The following is a 12631-nucleotide window of genomic DNA, read 5'->3' as shown; positions in this document are numbered from 1 at the left end:
ATTTCAGCTGCTCAGCGAGCCTGACGTTCCGGCTCCTGAGCCCAGAAAAGGGGTATTTTAAAACCAGCTGACTGGATCGTGTCCCTTTCTTATGGAAAAAGCCCTGCCTTTCCAGAGGTCTAAAATGCACTGCAACCATATGCTGCTGAGGGGCTCGAATCTTGGCTGTCTTCGCTCCCCTGCACTAGCAGAGTCCCCAGTTTTCGGGGGGACGAGATCTCATACTGTCGCTCTCACTTTTGAAGGTCTGTTAAAAGTCTGGGGCCTCTTATCTCAACGGCTTTGGAAGTGAGTTTGGGGTAAGAAGGGGGGGGGAGGCCTGTGGGTGTCTCTTTTGCCTGAGGAGTTGGAGACACTTGTGGAAAAGTCAGGCCCTTTTCGCCCCGGCGGCCGCTCCGGTGTGGGGCTGGCTTGGGTTAGACACATGCACACATACACCATAGAGCTCTGCTTTCCCGTAGCAGCTGCTGCCTCTGCCTCTGCCTCTCCCGCCTCAGCCTCTTTGCCCGGCATACACACACATTCAGATTTGCGCGCTGTTTCAATCCTTGATGACGTGTCCCCGGAGACAGCCAATAGCAAACGGGCTCTGGTCAGGACAATGGGAGGTATCGGGCCAATGAGCGAGCCCCGTGAGTTGGCGGTAGCCAATAGGAGCCGCGCTGGCTGGAGAGTAATGTTACAGAGCGGAGAGAGTGAGGAGGCTGCGTCTGGCTCCCGCTCTCACAGCCATTGCAGTACATTGAGCTCCATAGAGACAGCGCCGGGGCAAGTGAGAGCCGGACGGGCACTGGGCGACTCTGTGCCTCGCTGAGGGTGAGTGTGGGGCAGCGCCGCGGCGGGGAGAGCGCCTCCGGCAGCTCCCCACCCCGCGCGGGAGCCGGATCCCCGCGGCCGGGAGCCGGCGGGGCAGGATCCACACAAAGGCAAATGAGGGGGGACCGTGGGGGGAACTGCGCACGGAGCGAGCCTCTTCTCGGGCGCCGGGAGCCCTGCCCCGCGCCCGAACCCCGGCCCCCGGGCTGCCTGAGGCGCCGCGAACCCCCAGCCCCGCGAGTTTCCACCCCCGGCGGCGTCCGCGCTGACGAGCGCAAAAAAAATTTTTTTTAATTAAAAAAATTTTTTAACGTGTTTTCGGCCCCCGGGCCGAGCGTTGGGCGGCCGGCGTGCGCGGGGGGCGGCGGGGCCGGCGGCGGCGGCGGGCGGGCGGCGGCGGCGGCGGCGCTTCCACGGGCTGCATTGGCCGCCGCAGAGCCCGGGCGCCGGCGGCGGGCGTGCGCGGGCGGGCGGGCGGCGGGCGCTGCGGGCGGCGGCGCGGGCCCGGGGGCGGCGGCGCGGGGCCGGGCCCGCCGGCCTGAGCCCGGGCGCGGCGGCGGCGGCGGCGGCCCGGCGGCGGGGGGAGCGGCGCCGCTGCGCTCGCTGGAACATGGCTGACTCGGCCGGCGCTGCTGGCTGGAGAGAAAACAAGGCGGGCGGGCGGGCGCGGGCGGGGGAGCTGGGCGCAGCAGTTCCGAGGCAACTTTTTTTTTCCTCTTTCCCGGCCCCGCGTCCCCCGTGCGGGGGCGGCCGGCGCGCGGGCCGCGGAGGGAGACGGGGCCGGCGGCCGCGGCCTCCCGGGGCGCCCCCTCCCCGGCCGGGGGAGGCAGGGCCGGCCCGCGCCCCCCGCCCCTCCCCCGGCCGTCATGGCCGAGTGTGTGCGCCAGAGCGCGGCGCGCACCCGCCCGCGGCGCTGCCACCCTCGCCCGCACACTCGCACTCGCACACTCACTCACACACACACACACACACACACACACACACACACACAAAGGGAAGGAGCCATGTTCGCGCTCGCGCTCGCCCTCGCGGCGGCGGCGGCGGCGCAGGCGGGGAAGACGCGCAGCGGCCATTCCGTGCGCCGGCCCGGCGGCCGCGGGCGGAGCCAGCCCCCATTTCGAGCGGGCCGCTGCTCGCCGAGCCTGACAAAATGGGGGCGGCCCGCGGGCCTGCGCGGCGGCGGCGGCGGCGGGCGCACGTGGCGGCCCCGGAGGCCGCGGCCCAGCCCGCCGCCTCGGCCCCGCCGCCGAAGTTCGGGGTGGGGGGTGCGGGCCCGCCCCGCGCGGCGCCCCAACTTTCGCGGTTGAAAAAAAACCCTCCCCGGCGGGGGGGGCCGGGCCGCGAGCAGGAGTGGCTTTTGTCCCTCATCCTTGTTTACTCGGAGAAACTTCAGACCGGACGTGTTTAGTCAGAAGCGAAAGACGTCTCGGGGCCAAAGCGATAGGAAACGGAGCGGCCTGGCGTGGCGGCCGCGCGCACACCGCCCCCCGCCCCGGCCCCGCCCGGCCGCCGCGCCGCGCAGCTTTGTAAAGTAATCGCTGGGAAAACTTTGCAGGAGCGGCGGTGTAGGCCCGGGCCGCGGGGGGGGTGGGGGCCGCTCGCGCCTCTTACCTGTCTGTCCATTCCTTACGTAGTGCAGAGCCGCGAACCGGCAGCAGTAGTTTTCTGACCTCTGGTTTTGTTGGTTAAAAATGGTTTTGCACATTAAAAAAATTTTTAAACGACCAGTTGGGTGTTCATTCGGAAAAGACAGAGGCAGGCCGATAACGACCGCCGTAGGAGTGCACCATTGTGTCTGCACGGTGCCCAGGTCGCACTGGGGGACCGCTTTTTGCCTGGCATAGCCTCTCCTGGGAATTGGCCATCACTGCCATTTTCTGGTTTGGTGTTAGGGAAGGTTAATGTCACCGCAGTGTTAAATCTCCAGTCCCTCGGTTTTCATTCGCTCCCCAGGAAGTTAAAGTGCTCTTAAACGCCACGATTTCACTGCTAACGGTAAACACTTTTATTTGTCTTTTTAGAAAAATAATTAAACATGGGCAAAGGAGATCCTAAGAAGCCGAGAGGCAAAATGTCATCATATGCATTCTTTGTGCAAACTTGCCGGGAGGAGCACAAGAAGAAGCACCCAGATGCTTCAGTCAACTTCTCAGAGTTTTCTAAGAAGTGCTCGGAGAGGTGGAAGGTAAGAGGGCTCACGGCAGACTAAAGAGGTAATAAAAGAGTTAAGTCCAAATTAGGATTTTTTAAAGGCCTAGGGGCCATTTGCATAATGTGAGTGATGATGGAACAGGCTACTAAATAGCAAAGGACGCTGGTTTTATTCATTTTAATATTTTTGAGGACAGTTTATTAAAATTTTGTTTATTTTGTTATCAACTTGAGCTTACAAATAATTCTTTTGTAGACTATGTCTGCTAAAGAGAAGGGAAAATTTGAAGACATGGCAAAGGCGGACAAGGCCCGTTATGAAAGAGAAATGAAAACTTATATCCCTCCTAAAGGGGAAACAAAAAAGAAGTTCAAGGATCCCAATGCACCTAAGAGGCCTCCGTAAGTACCTTGTCTATTTTTATTTTTAAGAAGTGTTTTGCAGTAGAATCAGAAATTCAGCAAGCCACCTTGTGGGTTTGGAGCGTATAATCAAAGTTCCTTAGCTAATAGTGGCTCACGTTGGTATATTTAAGTATTGTAAGTAAAATTCCTGTTGGATGGGCGTTTTAGCTTAGAGTTTTTGAGTTAGACAGGTCGCCTCCTTCACCCAGTGTATCTCCAAAATGTAATTTTGATTTATTTCTTGAGAAATATCATCTATGTAAAATATTTAGAGTAATTTGCAGAATATTTTTTTGGAGTTCTAACAGTAGTAGTATATATTCAACTTGTAATAAAAGTTAAATTAAGTTTTGGTTATGAAGGCTATTTAGTGTATTATAATATTTGCACCCTGTCCAGCGCATGGTAGAAAATAAAGGTAGCTCTTATATAGTAATACAGTTCACATTTGATAGTTAACTTAAAATTCTAAAATGAAATTTCTATTTTTAGTTCGGCCTTTTTCTTGTTTTGTTCTGAGTATCGCCCCAAAATCAAAGGAGAGCATCCTGGCCTATCCATTGGTGATGTTGCAAAGAAACTGGGAGAGATGTGGAATAACACTGCTGCAGATGACAAGCAGCCTTATGAAAAGAAGGCTGCTAAGCTGAAGGAGAAATACGAAAAGGTAAGAAGTATGGGTTTGCTTGGTGTAATGATAGGATATGCCAGATGTTAGATGGTTATGCTTGCTACCTCATCTTAATTTCCTATTTTCTCACTGAATCTCTTTAAGAGGTCGGGGTGTAATGCAGTTTGTAGTGTATAACAGCTGCATTCAGTATGCCACTGGCTGTAGCCTTAAGTCCTTCATCTTTCCAAGAATATAGAAGATCAAATAAATTGTCAACATTTGACTCAGGCGAAGGCCATACATTTAAGCTGGTGTTGTTATCCCTCAATATCTCCAAATTTATGAAAATTTTGTTACTTTGAGTCAAATGATTAGTTATTTTAAATGGTCAGGCACACAATAGAAAAATAGGCTGGACAAAGTAATATAGACTATATCCTTCATAAATAAACCCTGAAACATTTCTGTTCCCTTGCTCTGATAACCAAAAATACCCAGCTTTACTAAGTTAGAAAGTTAGAAATCTGTTGATCTGCACAATAAGTTGATATGATAAAGAAAAAGCTACAACCCCTATACTTTGAATTGAAATAGTAAATAAAGTTAAATTTTAGTTTATTTAGTCATTCTGGAGAAATGTATCCATTTCTAGATATTTCTTAACCTAATTGCATGCTTACTGGCAAATTACCTTTGTTTCCCTTAAGACAGAATTTCCTACTATGGATTAGGGTCTGACAATATAAACCTGTAGAATGCTTTTTTGCATTCAGAAGGTGGCAGTGTCTACCCTTTAATCAAAGTCTCTACATTCTCGTTTTAAAGTAAAGTTAGGATGTGGTACATAATTGCACTTCAGTGAGGCATAACATTGCAAATATTAGACCATGTCACTCCTTGAGTTATGGATTATTAATTGCAGTTAGCTCATAGTATTTTTATATATGTTTCTCAAAGTCCGGGTTATTTTGGAGTTGGAGTGAGTCTGCAGATACGTGATATTTTAGCGCAACTGGGATCTTAGATTTTTCATAAAGTTTTGCCGTGTTACTTTTATTTCTCACCTTACTTAACTGTTTTGTCTTTCCTACCACTCTTTCCTGCCCTTATTTTGGAAGGATATTGCTGCATACCGAGCTAAAGGAAAACCTGATGCAGCGAAAAAGGGAGTTGTCAAGGCTGAAAAAAGCAAGAAAAAGAAGGAAGAGGAGGAAGATGAGGAAGACGAAGAGGATGAGGAGGAGGAGGAAGATGAAGAAGATGAAGATGAAGAAGAAGATGATGATGATGAATAAGTTGGTTCTAGCGCAGTTTTTTTTTCTTGTCTATAAAGCATTTAACCCCCCTGTACACAACTCACTCCTTTTAAAGAAAAAAATTGAAATGTAAGGCTGTGTAAGATTTGTTTTTAAACTGTACAGTGTCTTTTTTTGTATAGTTAACACACTACCGAATGTGTCTTTAGATAGCCCTGTCCTGGTGGTATTTTCAATAGCCACTAACCTTGCCTGGTACAGTATGGGGGTTGTAAATTGGCATGGAAATTTAAAGCAGGTCCTTGTCGGTGCACAGCACAAATTAGTTATATATGGGGATGGTAGTTTTTTCATCTTCAGTTGTCTCTGATGCAGCTTATACAAAATAATTGTTGTTCTGTTAACTGAATACCACTCTGTAATTGCAAAAAAAAAAAGTTGCAGCTGTTTTGTTGACATTCTGAATGCTTCTAAGTAAATACAATTTTTTTTATTAGTATTGTTGTCCTTTTCGTAGGTCTGAAATTTTTCTTCTTGAGGGGAAGCTAGTCTTTTGCTTTTGCCCATTTTGGATCACATGAATTATTACAGTGTTTATCTTTTCATATAGTTAGCTGATAAAAAGCTTTTGTCTACACACCCTGCGTACTCATGATGAGGGTAATAAAAGTTGAATTGAGACCGTTTTCATCCATAACTGAAACTCCAAAACCTTGATCTGTTGATAGCAAATTTCACATAGCCCAGTTACATTTACAAAGTGAAGAAGAACCAGTCTACTCACAGCATGGCATTATTAGAATCAAACATTTTGAAAGTCTGTCCTTGAAGGACTAATAGAAAAGTGTGTTCTAATCTTTACATGAGGACTCCACATTCTTTAACTCCCATTACCATGTAATGGCCGTTATATTTGCAGTTCCCACGTTAAAGAAGACCTGAGAATGTATCCCCAAAAGCGTGAGCTTAAAATACAAGGCTGCCATATTTTTTTCGTTGACGTTTGTCCCAGTGAAGGCTCTGGGAAAAAAAAGTGCTGGCTGTAAATGTCTTCTATGTATCTAAATATGGATTGCTTAGAAAACTAGAATCTCCATTAAAGGTATTTTTACTAATTGGGCCAACTTGTAAAATTATATGCCACATTTAAAATCAGGTATATTTTCCTATATTATGGTTTGTCCCTTTATAAATCAAATAGACGTGAGGGAAGAAGACATTATCAGTATGAATTACCCAGTTTACTTGAATTTGATTTTTCTTTACAAAACACAAGCTCATTCATTAGGATCATATGGAACAATTTGGCAATTTTTGTGGTTTTTGAGATTATCGTTCTCTTAAAGTGCCAGTGTTTTAAAATAGCGTTCTTGTAATTTTACACGCTTTTGTGATGGAGTGTTGTTTTGTTATATAATTTTGACTTGGATTCTTTCCATTTGCATTTGTTGATGTAATTTCAGGAGGAATACTGAACATCTGAGTCCTGGATGATACTAATAAACTAATAATTGCAGAGGTTTTAAAAATTAGTTAAATGGCTTTCACTTAAGATTTTAAGATTCTGTTATATACGTATTTTAATCTTGTTTCCAGTGATACCTCTTAGCAATACCGTTTAAATAAATATAAGGGCTGGCGAGGTTTTCCCCCTTAAAAATACTTGATGCTTGAGGTTAATGAGCTGACAACAGGTTTTTTCAAACATTTCAAGTGTTCTCAGAGGATGCTATATATATAAAAATGAGGAAAACTAATTTTACTTTCAGACTATTAGGTTAAACAAGAAAGTTTTTTAAAGCAAGGTACATGTAAGTAAAAAGTAGGGACAGTGACTATCAATCTAAAAGAATTAAGTTTTCTGAGCCAAATGAGAGGACCTCAATAGAAAGGCTGAAATTATGTCAAAACTTAGCAAGTTTTCAGTCAAGAGAAAGAAGTTAGGATCTCTGATTTACATGAACGCATCTGCCATCACTATAGAACCAACCTTGACATCTGTTGCTAGTAAGTGGTCCATTTAAAAGTGAATTCTGCCTCAGGGAAACTTCTTTCTAACTTCAGTGGGTGTGTCGTGACAACTTTTTTAAGATGTTGAGAATAGGAACAAGGCTTTTTTGGGTTAACTCTTACCTGGTTTCAGATCTTGACAGAAAGAAATGGACAAAAACTCTCTTCAATCAGAAAACTAACAGTTCTGTTTAGTGTTTCAACAGTATCCCCTGGAACTTGGATGTCCAAAACGCAATCGGAAGTGGGAGGCAATTTAGATAACTCAGTGTAAAGCTTTGATATGACTGTTTTTGCCAAATATTTTGGAGATGACTTTCAGTTAATGTATAGGAACCGTTTACAAACAGTTATGGCACTATATGGTATAAAGATTTTCTTAACATCAAGGAAAGATTAAACAATCAGTATAAATTTTAGTATTAAATTTTCTGCATTTAAAAAATCGGTATAAAATCATACTGATGAAAACAATCTAATTTCTTTTGGGTAAAGGTTGGGAGCTATTGCTGGTTAGTTGCTATAATTGTTCTGATGATCTTCCATCAAGGTGTTGTCAATTGCCATATTTATTAATTTTCTTAGAGTGAAGTGTGAAAAAGGAAGTCATGTGTGTGTCCTGTGCACCACAGGCTAAGAATTAAATGATAAAGATAAAAAGGTGCCTGTGTGACAGAGTAGCCATTTGACAAATATTTCCATGACTGCCTAGGGAATTGTAAATATTACTCAGACGTTAGGGTAGTATCTACCTATATTGAAAACCACTGGAGAGAAAATAGTGATTTTTGAATGAAAAGTGTGGCCAACTCCCTTGCATCACGTAATCTATGATGAAAGTTCAAATCTAGGTCTGGTAAGGCGCCATCTGAAAGGGCCTGAAATAGCTCTTCTTCAGTACTAGCCAGGCACTCTGCATATAATGGTATCACTGCAAATTTGCACAAATCAAATACAGCTTAAATCTTGGAATTAGCTGTTGCTCAAGTGTGAACCATTGGCTAGTAATTAGGCTGTTTTTATTAATAAGGGAGGGATTGTGGCAAGTTATTTAAAATTTTTCTCATTTGTGCTTTGTCACTTCCAAGTGTCTCTTGAAATGTGTTTTAAAACTACACAAAAGCCAGAAAATGGTTTGGCTACCTATGCAACAAAAGATGCAAGCTGGTTCATTTTCTCATCCTCTTCTAATAGCAAAGATGTGAACCGCAGTGCCAACACTTGCCATAACTTGGGAAATTCCCTGGGTCTGGGCCAAGTTGCTCTCTGGAGCAGTAAGGCAAAATGGTGCTCTGTTCTAGGAATTTTAACGATACACCATGGCACAGAAATATATACCACGACAGGGAACAACACAAGCATAACTTAATATGCCACCCTCCAGAATATCTAACGCCCATCTTCCAGTGAGTCAATCTGAAATGGATCCCACCTACCAGGAGGAAGTGTAATCACTTATGCCTTAAGGCATGTCCATTGGTTTGCACCTTCTCTATAGCTGAATTTATTGGTCACCCATTGGAAAAGAGGAAGTAGTAATACAGATCTGGAATCCCATGAGGAATTATGACAGACTTGTAAGTGACAAGCATGAGGAATGGTAGGCAAGAGTGGAGCATGTGGAGACTGAAAGCCAGTAATGGTCAGAAAATCAGTGCAAGAGAATTAAAGAGATCCTTGTAAATTTTTATGAAGTACTTATTTTTAGTCACATAATTCAGACATACAAGTGACATTCTATAGTATGATGCCCCATAATATATTTGATCATTCATCTACTGATATTCACCTTGTTTCCTATTTTTTGCTATTTCTAATATCTGTGTATATTTCTCTTAGGCATGTGTAGGTCTTTAGATACCTCCAAGTAGAACTGCTGAGTCAAAAGATAGGTGCATTTAAAATTTTGGCAGATATTGACAAATTGCTCCCCCAAAGGCTATACTTACTGTGAAACATTTTAACAGTGATAGTTATGATGAATCCAGAGTTTTACTGGTTATTCTTGGACTCCATGAAATAACTATCCCTTTTTAAAAGATGAGAAATTAAAATACTGAAATATTGTCGTTTGTTCAGAGCCACCCAAACACAAGGCAGAATCAGAACTGAAAGACCCTTGAGTTGACTATTGATTATTAAACTATTGAACAAAGTATCTCTCTAAAAAGTTAGTGCAATAACTAAATATTTAAGTAATCCATTGTGTGAAAAGGAGGAACTTCCTTCCCATTTTGGCATCCTCCATCCTAAATAGAAGTATCTGGTAGTTTGATCTGGGAGGACTTTTTCTAGCAGAGATTTTGTGTCAATCTTTACAGAAGCTGCAGCCAACAGTTTGGGAAAAGTGAGTTTGGCTACAAATTGTAGTCAAGGATTGTGTGGGCAGGATTCCGGGCATTAGGAGAAGATATTTGGCAAAGTGGAATGCATGCTGAGGATCTGTCTGCCTTAAATGGAATAAAGTTGACCACTGCTTCAGCTCCTTGCTGCAGACGGTACTTTAGGGTAAAGGATATATTCTAAATGAATTCATGAATGCAATTGCATTAATAGGCTTTAAAGTGGAATTAAACGTCGTTCCTTAGAGTCACATAGAATCTCTAATTAGAGGCTTTACCATATTTTTGTTCATTGGGTTTCAATTAGAGATCATCTTATGAAGTGCTCTGAACATAACTAGGTAAGAGAATAAAAGGTCCTAAAACAAAAAAAGTATGGATTGGGTGTGAGAGAGTAATGCCCAGGAAGGTGTGAAGAGTAAGAGCTTGGAGGCTAGTCGGAGCAAGGACATCACAGCCCCCGCCCCGCTCCCCAACCTGGGTTTCAGGGAAGCGCAGGCCTTGCTGGGCCTTCTGGAGTCCGCCTGGCTGGGGCTTGGGCAGAGGCCAGGCACCCTCAGGCTGAGAAGCAGGGAGGCGAACGGAGAGCCTCTTCTCACAAGAGGAACACGAGTTCCTGTTGTTTTGGAAGCCATCGACAGAATCAATTCTAGCACCAGCATAGGGTCGTCGCACATTAGAGGTACAAAGCTGTATGGGCTCTTGCAGCCAGTCTGTGTTCTTACAGGGCGGTGAGCAGAGGCCCACGGAGATTCAGAGGCTTGCTCAAGGACCAAAAGCAGCATCAAGACAATCTAGCAGTGCCAGGCTCACAGTAGGTGCAAAAAAAGTGTGAGTCCCTTCCCCTACCCTGCAGCGACAGTAACAAGAGGCAGGACGGCTTCCTCCCCGGCCCTCACGATCATGCCTGGGCTCTCCTGCCAGGGCCACAGCTGTTGCAACGCGCAGGGCAGCACTCCGTGCCATCACTCTGATGCCTCTCCAGCCTTCCGCCCTCTGTATGCTCGGACTTAAACACTTCCAGCCAAACCAAAACAAAAATACTGCCAATCCTACAGAAAGTTATAAGCTACCCAACTCTAAAGGGCTGAGAAGCACCAGAAAAATGTGTCCTGCTTATATGTCCTTACAAGTGCAGCATGAACTTCCAGAAGTAGAAGGAAAGATTGCAATACACTATGCACTACAGTGACTTTTGAAAAACTGTTTACCCTTATTATGAATGAAATTTGCATTCATTGAAAGAAAACAATGAACAAGAAAACAAAAATCCACAATCCTACTAGTCAGAAAGACTATTAACATGTTGTGTGCCCTTCTAGTTTTATGTATGTTAACATGATATATATGAAATATGTAGTTAACATTTATGTAATTTTTAAAACCATTTTAATGTGAACAATGCAGTGGCATTTAGTACATTCACAATGTTGTGCAACTACCACCTCTCTGTAGCGTCAAACATTTTCATCATCCCAAAAGGAAATCCCATACCCATTAATTCCTCCTCCCCCTCAGCCCTTGGCAGTGAGCAATCTGCATCATCTCTATGGGTTTACCTATTCGTGATATTTCACATGAATGCAATCATACAACATGTGACATTTTGTCTCTGGCCTCTTTCACTTAAAATTTTTCAAGATTCATCCACGTTGTAGTATGTATCAGTACTTCATTCCTTTTTATGGCTGAATAATATTCTATTGTGTGTACATAACCCAATTCATTTATCCATTCATCCATTGATGGACACTTGGCCTGTTGCTCCCTTTTAGCTATGGTGACTATAGTGCTGCTATGAACATGCGTGTATTTGTTTGAATCCCTATTTTCAACTCTTTGGGGTATACACCTAGGAGTGGAATTGCTGGATCATATGTTAATTCTATGTTTAGCTTTTTGAGGGACCACCAAACTCTTCCACAGCAGCTGAACCATTCTACATTCTCTCTAGCAATGCAGAAGCGTTCCAGTTTCTCCACAACTTCATCAACATTTCCTATTTTTCTTTCTTTTTTTAAATAATAGCCATCCGTGTGGGTGTGAAGTGGTATCTCACTGTGGTTTTGATTTGCATTTCCCTAATGACTAATGATGTCGAGCATCTTTTCATGTGCTTGTTGGCTACTTGCATATCTTCTCTGGAGAAATGTCTAATTCAAGTCCTTTGTCCATTTTTAAATTGGATTGTCTTTTGGTTGTTGTATATATATTTTTGTTTTACAAAAATGGCAATATGTTTACAAATATTCTACTTTTAAACGAGTTTTTCTGCTTCTCAGTCTGTCTTAAAAGTTTTTGTCATCATATAGTCTTATTCTGCACTGCACCATTTTTAATGCCTGCATGGTATTCCACTGAATGAAGGTAAAATACCATAAATTATCTAGTTAATCCCATATTGTTAGACCTTTGTGTAGTTTCTGATTTTTTACTATTAGGAATAAGGCTGAGATGACCATCCTTTCCTTATACCCATACCCTTGTGCCCATGATTATTTTGTTAGGTGATATATATATATTCCTCAAAGTAAAATTGCCGAATCAAAGGATGAGCTGAATTTTGTGAATTTTACCAAGCTACCTTCAGAAAGTTTTCACCAAATGTACTAACTTTTTAAAAGTCTATTCAGACAGAGTAGGGTCATGGTTTCGAAGATTTTATAAAGTTCAAGCCTACAGCATTGGGGGAATCGTGAAAGGGGTAACCCTTCAAAAGAGAGCGGATGAAAGCCAAAAACCCTGCAGAGCCACTGGGCTGAACTGTCCCTTCCCCTTTATACTTTGTTATTTTACTACTTTTCAGGTTGAAGATTAACAGAAAGAGCTTTTATATTCAAGTAATTGCAGGGCTGCAAAAAGAGAACGTGTAGATCAATTGGAATGGATGAAAAAACTTTGAAAATTTTGCAAAAGCATTAGAGCTTTCTTGCTTTTCATTTCATTGTATCACTGTTCATAATAACAATCTATGTGATTTCCAAAACTTATTAGTCATTTATATCAGAAGTTTTTTCTTTAAATAAAATTAACTGTAT

At 43.7% G+C, this 12631-nt stretch overlaps 1 protein-coding gene across 10 annotated transcripts in view; it reads left to right on the top strand.

Moving 5' to 3' along the window:
* HMGB1 (high mobility group box 1) overlaps positions 1-6770 on the top strand; it is a 116654-nt gene extending 109884 nt beyond the window's left edge. For 6 of the 10 annotated variants that reach the window (XM_070239222.1, XM_070239224.1, XM_070239225.1 and 3 more), the window contains 4 exons: positions 2838-3001; positions 3224-3369; positions 3865-4039; positions 5104-5737. In XM_070239222.1, the coding sequence (XP_070095323.1) occupies positions 2852-3001; positions 3224-3369; positions 3865-4039; positions 5104-5280 (648 nt within the window). In that variant the 5' untranslated portion in view covers positions 2838-2851 and the 3' untranslated portion in view covers positions 5281-5737. 10 annotated transcript variants of the gene reach the window in all.
* Positions 6771-12631: the final 5861 nt, after the last annotated feature.

This window comes from Equus caballus, chromosome 17, assembly GCF_041296265.1.
Source record: "Equus caballus isolate H_3958 breed thoroughbred chromosome 17, TB-T2T, whole genome shotgun sequence".
Lineage (NCBI taxonomy): Eukaryota > Metazoa > Chordata > Mammalia > Perissodactyla > Equidae > Equus > Equus caballus.
The sequence above is the reverse complement of the archived record's forward strand: the minus strand, read 5'-3'. Positions and strand labels throughout refer to the sequence as shown.